Source organism: Oenanthe melanoleuca, chromosome 14, assembly GCF_029582105.1.
Source record: "Oenanthe melanoleuca isolate GR-GAL-2019-014 chromosome 14, OMel1.0, whole genome shotgun sequence".
NCBI lineage: Eukaryota > Metazoa > Chordata > Aves > Passeriformes > Muscicapidae > Oenanthe > Oenanthe melanoleuca.
Window position 1 is genome coordinate 14,839,073 of NC_079348.1, and position 16,153 is coordinate 14,855,225.

General features: G+C 59.3%; 1 protein-coding gene across 1 annotated transcript; it reads left to right on the forward strand.

Annotated features, from left to right (window-relative positions):
• Positions 1–1,046: 1,046 nt before the first annotated feature.
• On the forward strand, positions 1,047–15,797 carry LOC130259425 (periplakin-like). Its single transcript, XM_056503685.1, has 11 exons — positions 1,047–1,206; positions 10,563–10,662; positions 11,223–11,377; positions 11,765–11,885; positions 12,380–12,505; positions 12,808–12,849; positions 12,958–13,119; positions 13,523–13,630; positions 14,128–14,223; positions 15,139–15,261; positions 15,792–15,797. The coding sequence occupies exons 1-11, from the start codon at positions 1,145–1,147 to the stop codon at positions 15,795–15,797; spliced, it is 1,101 nt and encodes a 366-aa protein (XP_056359660.1). The 5' UTR covers positions 1,047–1,144.
• The last annotated feature ends 356 nt before the right edge of the window (positions 15,798–16,153 follow it).

A 16,153-nucleotide genomic window follows, 5' to 3' on the forward strand; every position in this document is an offset into this window, starting at 1 on the left:
AGGCGCAGCCGGACCCCGGGAATGCCCCGACCCGCCGCGCTCCGCGCTCTTTAAGGGCGCCCGGAGCGCAGGAGATCCGGCACACGCAGGGATCGGGATCAATAGGTCACGGCGTGCACTGACTTGCCCCCAGAACGAAAATCAGCAGAGGATTTGGGGCTGGTGGGGAGGCTACAATCAGGGCTTTAATCCCGCATGGGCACAAAATCCCAGGATAAAAAGGCCAGAGCTGGTTCTAATTGCTGACTGCTGTGTGCATGTGTGAGCAAAACCTCTTAGGCTGCGGGGGGCCTGGGGGAGGCATCCCGGTGCCCTATGGAGTCCTTCAGGTCGGAGTAGATCTGTAAGATCATCAAGTCTGACCGTCCTCCAGCACCACCGTATCCATGTCCCCAAATGCTACATCCACACAGCTTTTGAATCCCCCTGTGCCAGTGCCTGACCACCCTTTCCATGAAGATTTCCCAGTATCCAACCTAAACCTCCCCTGGCACAACTTGAGGCCATTTCCTTGTCCTGTCCCTGTTCCCTGGGAGCAGAGCCCGACCCCCCCGGCTGTCCCCTCCTGTCAGGGAGTTGTGCAGAGCCAGAAGGTTCCCCCTGAGCCTCCTTCTCTCCAGGCTGAGCCCCTTTCCAGCTCCCTCAGCCTCTCCTGGTCCGTTCCCTTCTCCTCAGTGTGTTTCTTGTGAAAGGCCCAGAGCCGCCTCCAGGACTGACAGGAGCAGTGATGCTCCGAGCACCGCTCATCCCCACAGTCAGAGACCCCCCTCTGTGCCCATCACGGTCCCGCTGAGGCCAGGACCCCCCCCGAGCTGCTCCCCACCCGTGCCCCGGCTCCTGGGGGGGAGGGGGGGTCAGGCTGACCCTGCACATCTGGGGGGGTCCAACATCTGCCGGGCAGCGCTGGAGCGGGGAGCGCAGGGCTCCCCCAAAGCCAGGGAGGATGCTGCGGGGTGGGGAACGGAGGGGCGGGCGGGGCAGCGGCGGGCAGGAGGCAGGAGGAGGCAGGAGGAGGCAGGAGGAGGCAGAGGCGGTGCAGCCCCGTCCCGCCTCCCGGCGGGGCCCGGCCCGGTGGCGGCGCAGAGGCTGCGGGCGGCGGCGGGCACGGGCAGGAGGAGCGCGGCGGGCGCCGTGCGGGGACGCGATGCACTCGCTCTTCAGGAAACGCAACAAAGGGAAATACAGCCCCTCCGTGCAGAAGAAGAGGTGAGTGACCCGGCCCCGGGCAGTCCCGCTCCTCCCGGGACGGGCAGAGCCGCCATCCCGGGGATCCCGTCCCGCAGCATCGCCCCCACTCCGCGCCGGGACTCGGGGAGCTGATGCCCCCCGAGCAGTGGGAGCCCTCCCGAGCAGTGGGAATCCCCCGAGGGGTGGAACCCCGAACTGCCGGCACCTCCCGAGGAGTTGGTACCCCTGGATGTGTGGGCACCACCGAGGTGTGTGCACCCTTAAATGTGGGCACTCCCCAGGAGTGGGCACTCCCCAGGAGTGGGCATTCCCGAGGTGAGGAACCCTGAAGCGTGACATTCTCGAGGTCTTAGCACCCTCTGAGCGGTGGTAAAGCCCCCGACGTGTGGGAACCTCGATATTTGGCCCCCGCTGAAGTGTCAGCCCCTCCCCGAGCTGGGGCCGCATCTCCTGCGCCAGGTGTGGGCACAGAGGTTGTTCCTCCCCTCCCATCGCAGGGGCAGCAGCTCCAGCCAGCAGGTTCCTTCGTTTCCCAGGTGTGTGCTGGGTTAGATCTTAGGGGAAAACAGAATAGTCTGGCTGTTGTCCATCTTCGCCCCTTGTTCCCTCAGGACCAAGGATTTGGTCCATCGTCGTTTCCTCGGCGTCCTGTGATGGGGTGGGGACGCCTTTCGGTTGTACTGGTTGGTTAAAAAAAAAAAAAAAAAAATGGCAGCGTGTTGAATATGCCCTGTGAAAGGTCACTGATTAAAGGGGAAAGGGGTAAAAATCCCTCCCCAGGAAGGCTCAGTCTCTCTGAGCTGGAGGGTGGACAGTCCCCAGCCCCTGCCTGCTCCGGGATGTTTTCCCAAAGAGGTGGATGTTGGGATTAATTCAGAAGCGTGTCCTGTGTTTCCCAGAGGAGCTGCGGGGGCTCTGGAGCATGTGGAGTGCTCCAGAATTCTGAGCGATTCAAGGATTCACGATCCAAGCCCGTGGCTTGTTCATCTCCTTCCATTCTTTTCCACCGGCACCAGTCCTGGCTCGTGGACTGGGAGCAGCCGCCCCCTCCCAAAAATCCTCCTTTGGGAAGGAAGCTGGGGAGCTGGTGCAGGGGCTGAGGTGCCCTCGAGGGCCCAGACAGGGGCCATCAGCGCAGGAGGCGCCGGCATTTCCCAAGCACGGGACCCGCGGCTGCTCCCTGCCCACGGGAGCGGGGCTGTGGCGGGCAGGGCGCTCCCAGCCGGGGGAGCTCTGCCCGCTGCTGCCCCGGCACAGGGCACCTGCTGAGCTCCCTCTCCCGGGGCTGAGGCTCCACTCCAGCCGCGGGGAAGGTTCCCCGGCAGCCCGGCTGGCTCGGCAGGGCCGCCCAGGCTCCGGCTCCCGAAGCCCGGGGCTCTGCTGCCTGCTGCTGCCCCGGGCAGGGCAGGCGGGAGGGGACGGGGGTGGCACGGAGGGGGTGGCACGGAGCCCTCTGAGCTCCGCACCTCCCTGTGGCCCCGGCGTTCCCAGGGGTGAAGGATGGTGCCGATACCCCGGCGCATTTCGGAGCTTTGGGGGTCAGTGGGCGGCTCGGAAGTGATGAACCCGCACCTGGGCAGGCAGCGCAGCACTCCGAGAGCGTCAGGATGCTGTGAAGCAGGAGGAGACAGGCCTGCATGGTGCGGGGTGCCCACCCTGGGGCCGTGGCGGGTCCCCACGCTGCGCTCCGAGCGCTGCCAGCCCCGGGTACCCCGCGCTCTCCCCTCCACGGCGGATGGGCTCGGGAAGGAAGAAGCCGCCCTGCCTGGAGCCCAGGGCCCTGGGCAGGTGCCAAAGCATCTCCGGGGGCTGCGGGCCAGGCTGAAACCTCTGTTTTTCTGGCTGGTGGTGGCTGAGGAAGCAGCGCAGGGCTGCGCCCGGGGCCACTCTCCCTCCCTCCCTGCGCCCCAGCTGTCCGCGCACACCTCGAGGAGAGCTGTGCTTATTAGCCCCAATTTGTTAATTCCTGCCTTGGAGTTTACAAACACCTGTGAATCCAGGGAACACTCCCACCGTGTGGAAACAGCCCCACCATCAAGGTGGGGAAGCCTGTGCCCGACCGGTTGAACAACTTGCTGGAGGAGGATTGCGAAGAAGCGAGGAGCTCCTGCCCCGTCCCCTGCTCCAGGCACTGCCAGGCTCCCAGGCGGCTCCCGCCCAGCTCTGCTGCCAGGAAAACAGAGCAACACTCCTAAAATCAACCGCCCGCCCCCGCCGGCAGCGGGGACCGAGATTTCGCCACGGCGTGAGCGCGGCCGCATCCCGCGGGCGGGGCGCGGTGCCAGGCTGCTGCCCGGGACCGAGCCCGCAAAGCACCGAGGGACACGGCAAGAACACAGCACCGGTTTGGCAAGAGCGAGGGGCACTGGAGCGTGTCCTGCTAGCCCTGGAGCCAGGGCCACGAGATCCGCTGAGGGAGGCAGGGGCTGCCCGGGGAACATCGGCCAGCAGCAGGACAGAGCCTGGAAAGGAGCCATGGGAGCCTTGGTGGCTTCCTCAGCCTCGGGACAAAGCCTGCCCAGGATGGGAACATCTCCATGAACAGCACTGGCGCCCAAGCCAGGTGCTGTAACCTCCCCATGAACAGCTCTCTGTCCCCTGGATGTGACAGCCACCCTGTCCCAGCCCCAAAGTGGCCCTCAAGCTCCCATCCAGCATCACCAGGATCCAAGTGTCTCCTTAGGAATATCTGCTGCAGCTCAGTGATCTGCCTGAGCTCGAGGTCTCCAGGCTCAGTAGCCATCTCCACCCAGCCCTGGGCATCTCCCTCCTGGCTGGGGATCCTGGAGGATGATGGTGACATTTCTTTTGTCTCATGGACTTGGCTGCTTTATTCTGCTCTCATCCCTGAGTATGGTCAGGTGCTGGGAATTCAGCCATGACCACTGCATTGTTACATGGATGTGTGCCCCTGAAGGGAAGGCACAAGCCTTGAAAGAGCACACAGAAAATCATCAGCCTCCATCCACATCATGTTCCTCAAACACTTGCCATGCTTAGAAAACAGGAGGTTGGCTTTCTCTTCGGATAGTCCAGGCTTGGCAGGTAAAACCAGAGAGGGAGGTGAGGCCCTGGCACAGGGTGCCCAGAGCAGCTGTGGCTGCCCCTGGATCCCTGGCAGTGCCCAAGGCAAAGCTGGACAGGGCTTGGAGCAGCCTGGGACAGTGAAAGGTGTCCCTGCCCATCTACTCCAAAACATTTGATAATTCTATGATAAAAACTAGTCCAGCCTTCACAGCTGCTGCTGAAACTCTCCTTCCTGCCAGCAGGAAAGTTGTTCATCCTCGGGGTCCTGGGTGGGAGCATCCAGCCAGGAGTGCTCCCAGCCCTGGGGACCCTCAGCAGTGTCACCCCCCAGGCAGGAGGGGGTGCAGGCACTGGCACAGCTCTGCCTGCAGGGCTGGCACCATTTCCAGAGGCTGTTTGGAGTCAGCAGGAGGCCCAGACAGGTGAGTCAGGAGCTGCTCGGTGCTGAGGGCGGGGCGAGCCTCCCACCGCCCGCCCTGTTCCTGCTCTCATTTCCATGCAGATTACAATAAAACATCACCATTCCTACCAGGGAAGATAAACACAACTGCAACAGGCTGGGCTGAGCACAGCAGCCCTGCTGTCCAGCTACACCCTGACGTGGGCAGCTTGACAGAACTCTGCTCTGAGTTTTCAGCCAGATCCTAATCTCTCCCAAACCTGAATTACTGCAGCCAGAGCCCAGCCCTTGTGCCCTCTACCCTGCCACAGTTTCACTCCAGTGTCATTAAAAGCAGCATGAGAGAATTTCATGCAGTGGGAGCTGTGGCTTGGGGAGCTTTAAGGACATTTATAGCTCTGTGCTGTGGCCTCCTAGAGGATTCATTTAATCCCTCCTAAAGACTGGCCCTCAGCAGCAGGGCTGACTGGGAGAGCTTTTGATGAAATCTGTATAAATGGACATTGAACAGGGATGGAATTGAGAGCAGCAGTGGGTGGTCACTGCCTGCTGGGCTGATTGTCCATCCCAGTGGTGGGATGCAGGAAGCAGGACTGGGATCCCTGCTCAGATCCCATCCTCACCCAAGCCCCCTGTCCCTGGCCAAGCCATCCCAGCAGGAGAAGCCTCTGGATGGGAAAGTTTCCTGACAGGAGAGCAGCATCCCTGAGCAGGACAGAGCCCTTCCCATTAACCCTGCCAGCAAGGATCAGGCTCATGGGACAAATTCCCAGCAGGACCCTTCCCAGGGAACTCAGTCAGCTGGAGCAGTCAAAATTCGGGAGTGTCTGAACATCCTCCCTTGGAGGGATTAAGGAAACAGCCTCCTTGTTTGGGAAAAGGAAACTGGAGAAATCAAAGAGATTTTCTACCACCTGCCAGCAAGCACAGGACCTTTGCATATCCTGGAGAAACTGATTTCAGGGTTTGCTCCAAAAACTGCTCTTACCAGTGAGGGTGCAACCTAATAAGAAGAGAGAAAGAAAAAGGAATAGAGGGGGAAAAGTCCAGTTTTTAGCAGAAAAGTTGCCAAGTTTTCAAAGTTTACAGTAATTACCATCATTGTCAGTTGAGAACCTCTCTTAATAAAAACACCCCAACAAATCACAACTAAAATACCAAGAAAAATCACCAAAACCATAAGAAAACAGAAGAAAGAAAAACCTGAACCCTAAAACTGCCCCCTAAACCTTCAGAAATACCCGAACCCCTCTGAAAACAAGGTCTTGAGATCAGAATTGTGTGGATGAACTGCTGTCTGCCATGGCACAGCTGCTTCCTTCTGGTCCCCCAGCTGGGAGAAACCCCAAAACCTGCTCCCATTCCCCATGGGAATGACCTGGATCCTTCACCCCAGCCAGGCAATAGCATCCACAAAAAAACAACTCTTCTGCCGAGCACAGCTTTCCACGAGAGAGATCACTTTTTCCTCCTGACCAGAGAATGTTAAAGTTCTCCAGAAATGGCAAAGCCAGTTTTTCCAGGCTTTTTTTTTTTTTTTTTTTCATCTCTCAAACAAAGCCTTATCTATTCCAGCAGAGCAGCTCTGCATTTCCCCCTCTGCTGCAGCTCGCAGGGGCCGTGCTCTGGGCACTTTGCTCCTGGCTCTGCTCAGCCTTGTGTGTGCTGCCCATCCCAGCTGGCTCTGGCCAAATCCTGACAAATCTTCTCCCTCCCCAGCTCTGCTCCAAGCTCCAGAGATCCCCCCCAGCCTGTTTTTTGGCCTTGGCATCCCTTTGTCTTACCCTGCCAGCAGCTCTGCTCCAAAGCCTGGATGCATCCATGGCTTCCCAGCAGCTTCCCAAGAGAGCCACCTCCCCTCAATCCCATCCTCACATTTTCCTGGGACAGCCAAGGCTTCCTGACTGCTCTGCCCATCAATTTCTGTTTCTCCTGCACAGAATCACAGAAGGGGTTGTGTTGTAAGGGAGCTTTAAGCTCATCTCACTGCACCCCCTGCCATGGGCAGAGACACCTTCCCCTGTCCCAGGCTGCTCCAAGCCCCATCCAGCCTGGCCTTGGACAATTCCAGAGATCCAGGGGCAGCCACAGCTGCTCTGGGCACCTGTGCCAGGCTTTCCCCACTCTCACTGGGAACAGTTCCTTCCCAATATCCCATCCATCCCTGCCCTCTGACAGTGGGAGCCATTCCTCCTTTTCCTGCCACTCCAGCACGTTCCCTCTCACAGCAGATGAAGGGCACAGGGAAACCAAACCCCTCCACCCTCTGGCATGGAGATTTCAGCCAGGCTTCAGCATTCCCTGTTTGACATCCAGCTGGATGCAGGGACTGTGCTCCCCATCTGGTTTACCCACACAGCCCAGCTGTGGAGGGGACAGGTGGGTAATTACCAGGTCTGATGTTCTCACATCAGGGATGTCCAAGCTGGTTGAGGAAGTGCTACCAAAGTGACAAGCATGGAGAAATAAATACAGAAATAAGAGAGGTCCTAGATGAGAGGTTCCCATTCTCTCTCATTTCTCTGTTTATTGCTGCACACTTTTCTCCCTCATTTCCAGCAGCAGTGGGATGAGCAGAGCACACACTGAGCTCCCTGCTCAGGGCAGGATGGGCTGCACAGCAGCAGCTCCCTGATGCTGCAGTTTTGAGGTGCAGCTCCCATGGGAGTTTTTATGAGAGTTCCCTGTCCCACAGCCTCAGCTGGTGACTCTCACATAAACCACAGAGGTGGTGAGAGCAAACAGCTTCTCTGGTGTGTCAGGAGGGCTGAGCCGTGCCCACGTCACATCCCAGCATGTCCTTGCTTGCTCTGAGCAAGGCTGCATTTCTTGGTCCTGGTCACCAAGATGGAAGCAGCACTTTCTGGATCACCAGACAAACTATCCCCTCCAATACAGGGAATTCTCTGCCCCCCTTTCCCCCAGCCCCTCACCTGCTCCCAGTCCTGCAGTGATGGAGAAGGGATGTCACTGTCCCAGGTGCAGGGGGCTGGAGGGTGGCTCTGCCTGGCCCTGGGCTCTCAGAGCCATTGAGGGCAGGAGGTGGGGATGGGTGTCCAGGGGCAGCACCCCAGCTTGGAAGGGGCTGGCAGGGCACAGGTGCTACCAGGGATGAGGAGAGCCTGTGGCTCCAGCCTGAGAGAAGAGCAGAGAGGAGGGACAAGGGGCTCATCCTTGCCCAGACACAGCATCCTCATCCCAAACTGGCTCAGCAAAGCTGGTACCTGAGGGACAGGGTCAGGGCTGGGGTGTTGCACTCGCTGTTTCCAGCACCTGAGCTCAGTTTTGCTGATGCAAACTGAGCACAAAGGCTGGGCCTGGGCTCCAGGCTCAGCTCTGCCAGGCAGCTCTCCAGGTCAGCAGCCTGAACCACAGCCATGGATCCAAAAAATCCCTGGCTTAGGTTTATTTTCTCCCTTCAATTCAGAGGTTTCAGTCAAAACTAGAACTAGAAAAACCCCAGACTTCTTCTGGCTTTTGGGATGGTTTTCCCATCCATGCTGCAGATCCACTGAAAACCTGAAGATCCATCCTTGGACCTGCTGGAGTCACTGAGACCAAGGCAGGGCCCAAGGACAGGAGCCAGCAGCAGCTTCCAGCTCATCCCCAGCTCAGAGCCAGTCCAGCTCCCAGCCCTCAAGCTCCCACCTGGATAATGAACCTCTCTCACCCTCCAAGCCCAGGTGGCCTCCAGTTCAAGGGTGGGAGGTGAGGAAGGCTCCTGGGTGGCCACAGGCTCTGCCAGGATGCAGGAGACTCCAGCTCTGAGCAACCATCACCTGCAGACACCTGAACACGTGCAGCACATTGCAGTCCCCCACTCCAAACCACTGATTCCACCTGACTTTTGCCCTGGTTGCTGTGGGATGATGAAGGTTGGAAGAAACCCCAAAGTGGATTTTGAGGAGCTGCTTCTACCACAGGAGCAGGACCCAGCCACCCACATCCCATCTCCCTGCACCCTCCAGCTGTGATTATTGAACACAGAATGACAATCATCCTTGGAATTATTGCAACCACGACTCCCAGTGACCCCTTCCTTGTCTCCTCTGCCCAGGAATGCCCACTGGGGTCATTGCTGCTGGTGCAGGAGGTGCCAGGCAGGCAGCAGGCACAGGGACAGGCACAAACCTCCGAGTACCATCCTCATGATGCAGCTTCTATAAAAAAAAAAAAATCAGTGTAAACCATGCCCATACCAGAACTTCCCAGGGAAGTGTGAACTTTCCTGGAGCTGTTGGATGCCACAAGGTCCTGGAGCCTGGGGCAGGTTTGAGGTAGGGAGGAACAAGCCCAGAGCTGGGGTTTGGTTTGTTCTGCTGCACTGAAGTGACAGCACACAGGGCAGGCAGGAACAGGTCCTGACACTCAGCACCAACCTGGGGTCAGTTCACAACACTGAGGGGCTGGAGCATGTCCAGGGAGGGAACAGAGCTGGGGAAGGGGCTGGAGCACCAGGAGAGGCTGAGGGAGCTGGAAAGAGGCTCAGCCTGGAGAGAAGGAGGCTCAGGGAGAACCTTCTGGCTCTGCACAACTCCCTGACAGGAGGGGACAGCCGGGGGGGTCGGGCTCTGCTCCCAGGGAACAGGGATGGGACAAGGGGAAACGACCTCAAGCTGTGCCAGGGGAGGTTTAGGTTGGATATTGGGAAATTTTTTTCATGGAAAGGCTGGCACAGCTGCCCAGGGCAGTGGTGGGGTCACTCCTCCTGAAAGGATTTAAAAACCATGTGGATGTGGCACCTGGGGACATGGGTTAGTGGTGGCTTTGGCAGTGCTGGGGGAATGATTGCACTCCTTCGAGTGCAAATACTTAGAGGGTTTTCAAACCTTTACAATTCCATGATTGTACCTGGGGATGCAGGAACTCTGTGCCACACACCAGCAGTGCTGGCATACTGCTGTCCCCAGCCAGCCCTGCTCATCCTCTCCAGCTGCTCCAGCAGCAGCTGACACTTCCAAGTGCCTTAAAAAGATTAATTCTGCCACCATATAACGAGGTCATTAACGCTTATATTGAGGTGTTGGGACTGGACAGAGCCAGCCTTTGGTTTAAGCCCAGATGGCAAAGCAGCAGAGCTGGGACAGCCCAGCCTTGCCAGCAGCCTCAGCTGCAGGGGTTTGGGGAGCACACCCTGCTCCTGCCTTGGTCAGGGGTGGCAGAGCTGTGGGCAGTGCCTGGCACGCCCCTGGGGCTGGCCCTGGCATGCTGCAGCCTCTCCTTGCAGCCAAAGTGAGATGAAATGTTTAAAATAACCCCAGCAATGCAGGAGCTGCGTCACGGGTTGTTCTGCTCCGCTCCAGCTCCGCCGTCCCTGCACTTGGATGGGAATATTTGGGCTGGCCCTGCACCCTGCCAGCCTGGCCAGCGTCACCCTGGGAGCAAAACCAGTGCCCAGCACGGGAAGAGATGCAATGTGTGTGATCCCATCCCTTTCCTGGGTTTAAAGTGTGAATAACTCCCTGCAGAGAAGGAAGCCTGAGCCTGGCACAGAGGGGCAGAGCAGGGCTGCAGGCAGCGAGGGGCAACAGCCTCAAAGGGGCCACCAGCCCTGTGGGCATCCTGCTGCTCCAGCTCCTCTGTTTCCACACTGGACCCCCCTTCTCAGGCACAGGATGGGATTGTTGGGATGTCTGTGCAGGGCCAGGAGCTGATGATCGTCCTGAGCCCCTTCCAGCTGAGGGTGTTTTGTGGTTCTCTCCCTGTCCCTGCAAACAGCTCTTCCCATTCCTGCTCCGAAGCCGAGGGAGGCTCGGGCACCAGTCCCGTTTCCAGCCGGCCCCCACCCCCTCCTGGCCCCCTGGCTGAGTATTTTGGAAAGTGTTGGAAGGCAGCAGTGAGTCACACGCAGCTGCGGTGCCTGGCGGGCTGGGCTGGCCCGGCCACCCCGGGTCACCCGGGAGCTGCGGCCGGCTCTGGGGGTGACGAGCCCCCGTTCTCTCCCCAGCATCTCCAGCAAAGAGCTGACCGAGCTCATCGAGCGCCTGCAGAAAAATGCCGACCAGGTGGAGAAAAACATCGTGGAGACCGACTCCCGAATGCAAAATGTGAGCACGGCCCCACACTCACAGGCTGCTCCCCCTGCCCCAGCCCTCGGCACTTCCCGGGCTCCCCCCTCCTCCCCTGTGGCACATGTGGGTGGCTGCCCTGCCCTGCACTGCCACCTGGATTGTGAGGATCTGCAAAGGGTCCTTGAGGGGTTATTGGGGTCCCCCCGCTCATGGGAAGAGGATGGGAGGGTGTTCCAGGCAAGAGTACCCCAAAATTCTCCCGTACCCAGGGGGGCAGGACTGTGCAGAGCGGGGATGTGCATCCCAGGAGGAGAGCCTGCAGCATCCTCCTCATCCCAAGGGATGCATCCCAAGGTGATGCAGCTCCCAGCCCTTCTCCAGCAGGAGAGATTGGATGGGACTTTGAGCACCCCCATCAAATGGGAGGTGTCCCTGCCCATGGCAAGGGAGCTGGAGCTGGAGGAGGGGAAAGTAAAATACATCCCAGGTGGATGGGAGACAGCAGAGCTCCTGCCCCTCCCCAGTGCCAGGGGACAGCGGGGTGCCATCATCTCTTGGGTACAAGGAGGTGACCCTTTCTCCTGTCCCCACTGCAGGACCTGCACAAGATCAAGGCGTGCCAGCTGGCACAGTACAAGGAGCTGACAGCACAGAAACTCTCTGAGTCTGACAAGCTGCTCTACGTGCTGGATGGGGATGCAGCCGTGGCCCGGCACATGAAGCACCCCCAGGGGGACATGATCACAGAAGAGTGAGTGCCACAGGGACACCTGTCCCCAGAGCCCTGGGGGGTCACCACGGGCTCCTCTGCATCCCAACTCCCATTAGGGTGTGTGACCCACACCATCCTGGGCACATGGAGTGTGAGATGATGGCAGCATGGCAGGGTGGCACCTGCCCACTGTGCCTCATGCTCTGCCCCAGAGCCAGCCTGCCCTGAGCTCACAGCCACGGGAGCAGCCCCTGGCAGAGGGCAGAGCACAGGAACCTCCGGCCTCTCCCTGCCCAGCCTGCCTGGGCTCTCCCCTAAGGACAGCCCCATCTTCCTGGGGCCTGGAGAGGATCAGCTACACCCACCATGCCAATGCCAGCCCACGCCCACATCCTGCAGCCCACCCCCACCTTTTCTTTCCCGCAGCATCCGGCAGCTGAAGGAGCGCGTGGCAAACCTGAAAGTGAAACATGACCAGATCTACAACTTCCCCCTGCAGCACATTGAGCCCCAGGTCAACTGGTCAACAGTGATCGAGGAGAAGCAGGTACCAAGGGGGCCACCAGTGTCACTGCCTGGCCAGTAGCACCAGCTACTGCAGCTCCCCATGGAGAAACTGGCTCTTGGAAAACTTCTGGGCAGCTCCATCCTGGGAGCAGCAAACAGCTGGGTAGCAGGGCAGGGGCAGAGTGGTGGGACAAGCCCAGCTGCTGTGGCACCAGCAGCCAGTGCTCGAGGTGGCACCGGTCCTGGCCTCAGCATCCCCAGTCACCACCTGCTTCAGGCTCTCCTCCACAGCCCTTCTTCTTTATTTTATCCCACTCCCTACACTGTTCCAGCCAGAGAGGGTTTAACCCCCCAAACTGGTTTTCCCATGGCTGCCCTGCAGCACAGCTGATTTCACTCCTGGGACATCCACACACTGCAGCCACCAGAGCCCATCCCAGCCCAGCTCCATGGCCACCTCCAAGAGGAGATTCCTAGGTCTTGGCAGCCTCACCCCGTTGCCCCATTGCTAACCCCAACTCCTGTGCACCCCAGGATGCACTGAGCAGCAAAGGCTTTGGGACTGACCTGCCGCTGGTCAACAGCCAAGTAGAAGAGCACAACATCTTCCACAACGAGGTCATGGCCATCGGGCCACACATCGTCAAGGAAGGAAGCAAGGTCAGCTCTGCTGCCCCTCTCCCTGCTGCCCTGCAGGGTCAGGCCTGCCCCGAGCCCTGGAGGGAGGGGAGGCTGTCCCACCACCCAGGGTGCTACAGCCCAGAGCAGGTTTGGGTGGGTGCCCAGATCCCCTCCCAGCCTGAGAGCCCAGCATCACACACCGGCTCTGGCTTTACAGTGAGGCAAATCCCATAAAGCACATCCCCTTCTAGCCTAAACCACATCCCTCTGCACCCTCGAGCCCCTGTCACACCATCTCTCTTTAGACACCGCTCCTAACTCCTGCCTTGCTTCTTCTCCAGGAAAACTTGAGTGACTTCCAAGCCAAATACCAGAAGCTGCTGGTAAGAGGCTCTGGGGTCTGGGGGACGAGCCCTCCTGGAGGGGTCCCGTGTTGGGGTGGCCGCACAGGGAGGAGCTCTGGGCTGAGCTGTGCCTGTGCCCCCCTGCAGGCCGGCTCGCAGCAGCGGCAGCAGGACCTGAACTCGCTGCAGGATTACATGCAGCGCTGCACCAACAAGCTCTACTGGCTGGATCAGCAGGCCAAGGACAGGACCCATTACGACTGGAGCGACCACAACCTGGACTACCCCAGCCGGCGCCGCCAGTACGAGGTGTGTGCGCTCCCGGCAGCCTGGCCCTGCTCCGGCTGCTGCTGGGCACAGGGGAGCTGGCCATGGCTCCAGGGGGGCTGCACGGGGGCAGGAAACCTTCCTTCCCCCTGCCTCAGTCGCCCCCTGCCCATCGTGAAGGGCTCTGAGATGTGCAGCTGATAGTACGGGGGTAGTGAGGTCATTCCTTACCTCTGCCAAAGATAACGTGATGGGGAAGCATGAGAGCTCCCTCACCTCCTGCCCTTTACCTCAGCTCTGGCTTGGCAACAGCCACATCTTTAGCAACATCTGCAAGGGCAGGAAAAGTGAAAGCTGCAGTGGGAGAACAGCACACAGTCTTGTGGAGCTGCTCAGCCCCAGGCAGCTCTGCGTGGGGATCAATATCTCACCTCTCTCCATGCAGAACTTCATCCACCGGAAGCTGGAGGAGAAGGAGGAGGCCATCAACAAGCTGCACGCTGATGGGGATCAGCTGCTGGCCCAGAACCACCCCGGGAAGAACGCCATTGAGGTGAGCACTGGGGATGGGTCCCAGCTCCCCACCCGCCCTGGAGCACAGCCCAGCCCTTCTCCAGAGTGGGACACGGTGCCAGCACCACTCGTGACTTTAGTTCCTGAGATGCCAAGGGGGAAAAAGCCTCCTTCACTGTGTAAACACCACAGGAGGAGCAAAGATAAACCTAAGGAGCTTTTCCCATCTTCCTCATTCCTGTGGCAATTACCCTGTGCCCACCTAGAGAGAATAAACTGTGGTGGAACCCTTCCCTGTTTGGTGGGAGGATGACCACAAGGATTTGCCACCTGCACACAGCTGATGTTCCCATGGGATCATCCCAGCCTTGGGTATTCCCATCCTGGGTTCCCCCTGAGAGCATCTGGGTGCTCCAGAGGCAGCCCAAGAGCTGCCAGGGTGTCAGCAGTCCCAGGATGCCAACTGGGATTTCCTGGTGGGCAGTTCAGGCGTTCCCCTGCCAGGGGATCCCGCTGATGTCCCACCCCTGGTTGCAGGCTCACATCGAGGCCGTGCACGCCGACTGGAAGGAGTATCTGAACCTGCTGATCTGCGAGGAGAGCCACCTGAAGTTCATGGAGGACTTCCACAAGGTACCAAATCCCTGGGGCAGTGACTTGTTGGAGCCTGGAGAGCATCTGGAAATTGGGTGGAAGAGATGGAGTGCTCTAAAACCAGGATTTTTAAGGCTAGGAGAGCACCTTGAGCTGGTAGAACACAAGTGATAATTGGTCAGGCACCAAAAGTCAGTGATTGCTTGGCCAAAGCATGAGTTGCAGAAAGCTTCTGCTCCAGCACTGTTTCATGAGTCACAGTCAGGTCAGCTCCCTTGTCCCCAGGACAGCAGAGATCCCTCAGCATGGGGAGAGCTGGCATGCTGCACTGGGAAGCAGGAGGGCTCCATGCAGGAGATCCCAGCTGCCACAGGCAGAGCTGCCCCGAGGAGCCGGGCACAAGGGCTGGGTGTCCCAGCGGAGCTGGAGCTGGGCAGACAGATGTCTGCTGGATAAATGGAATCCGACAGCCAGGGAGGCTCGGCAGGGGAGCAGGTCGGGCTGGATTCCTCTCCCACAGCCTGGGCGTGTTCACCACCCCGGAGCCTCCTGCCAAAGCTGAGCTGGGGTGCCCAGCCCAGGCAGCGCCTTTTGTGGGATGGGCCAGAACAGCTGCCCCAGGGGATGGTTTGTGTGTGGAAGGGCTTGGTTCTCCCTTCTCCTGGCCCTGGCACTGGTGGCACCACACACCGTGGTGATGCTGTCCCACTGAAACAAAACCGAGGGCAGGGAAAGGTGGGACTTGACAGCTCTGCATGGAATAAGCTGCTCCTGGTTGTTGTTTCGTTCGAGCTGATGTCCTGAGGAAGGGAAATAGTGATTCCTTGCCTTTCTCCATATATTCTGGGTGTCCAGATGCCCAGAGTAGCTCCTGGTGGCTGTGTGAAGACCATGGAGGGTCTGCTCCATGTTTCAGCAGGATCCTCTCTCACAAGGAACTTTCCCTCTCTGCAGTTTCAGAAGGACACCAAGGATGCTCAGGAGCTTTTGAAGAAGGTGGATACAGACCTGGACCAAAAATTCAGCCCGGAGTTCAAGGACAGATACCAGCTGGAGTCTCTCCTCCGGGAGCTGGATGTGAGTGTCTGCAGGCAGGACTGCAGGGGAGGCAGCAGCAGGAACCGCTGTCCCCATGGGCTGGCACAGGGACATCCCCGCCCGTGTGGGCACCTGGCCCAGCTTTCTCCACGGGGAGCAGCCTGGCCGTGCTGCTGCCTCCCGTGCCCGGCCTGCCCCCGGCTCTTCCTTCCCCCCTGGCTAGAGATTGCCTCTCCCCTAGCAACGTAATTGCTCACTGGGCTGGTTTTTATTTGTTCTCTCATTGAGTTAGCGCTCGTTAAGGGTGGGAGCATAATTAGACCTGCTGCCAGAGGAGGTTGTGGAACTCGCTGTGCTGCAGTGAGCTAGGCTGGAGATCGCCCACTTGGGAAGGGCTGTGCTGAGCCTGAGCCCAAGCCTAAACCTAAATCCAAGCCCAAGCCCAAGCATGCTGCAGCAGGCCCAGCTGATGCAGGTGTCCCGGGACAGCTGATAGCTCTTCCCAAGAGTTGTCCCCTCTCCTCCTGCATGCTCCATCCCACTCAACATCTCGGCATCTCCACCTTCAGGGGTAGAAGCAGAGTAACAGCTGGAGAGCCTTGTGAAGGGCTGGAATCAGAGCTGGCAGTGGGGCTGTCACCAACACAGCCACGCAGCGTGGGGCACCAGGGAACCCTGTCACCTGTCTGTCACTGCCCGCTGGCTTGGCAACCCCTGGGCTCAGCCCAGTGCTCAGCCCGGCTGCAGAAGGAGGGAGGAGAGTGCAGAAGCACTTGGAACACGAACACAGGGCTGCAGGAGGTTCCTTCAGCATAGGAGACGCCACAGTCTCTGTCCCAGCTGTGTGGGAATGAGCTCCTCCCTGGCTGTGAGAGCCCAGGAGCTCGTTCTTTCGGTTTTCTGACTGGTTCTTGTTGTTGCCCCGTGCCAG

Coding starts and splice junctions, on each gene's coding strand:
- LOC130259425 (XM_056503685.1), top strand. CDS start 1,145: ATGCACTCGCTCTTCAGGAAACGCAACAAAGGGAAATACAGCCCCTCC. Junction 11,378..11,764: donor GGGGACATGATCACAGAAGA/GTGAGTGCCACA, acceptor TCTTTCCCGCAG/CATCCGGCAGCTGAAGGAGC. Junction 12,850..12,957: donor CCAAATACCAGAAGCTGCTG/GTAAGAGGCTCT, acceptor GCCCCCCTGCAG/GCCGGCTCGCAGCAGCGGCA.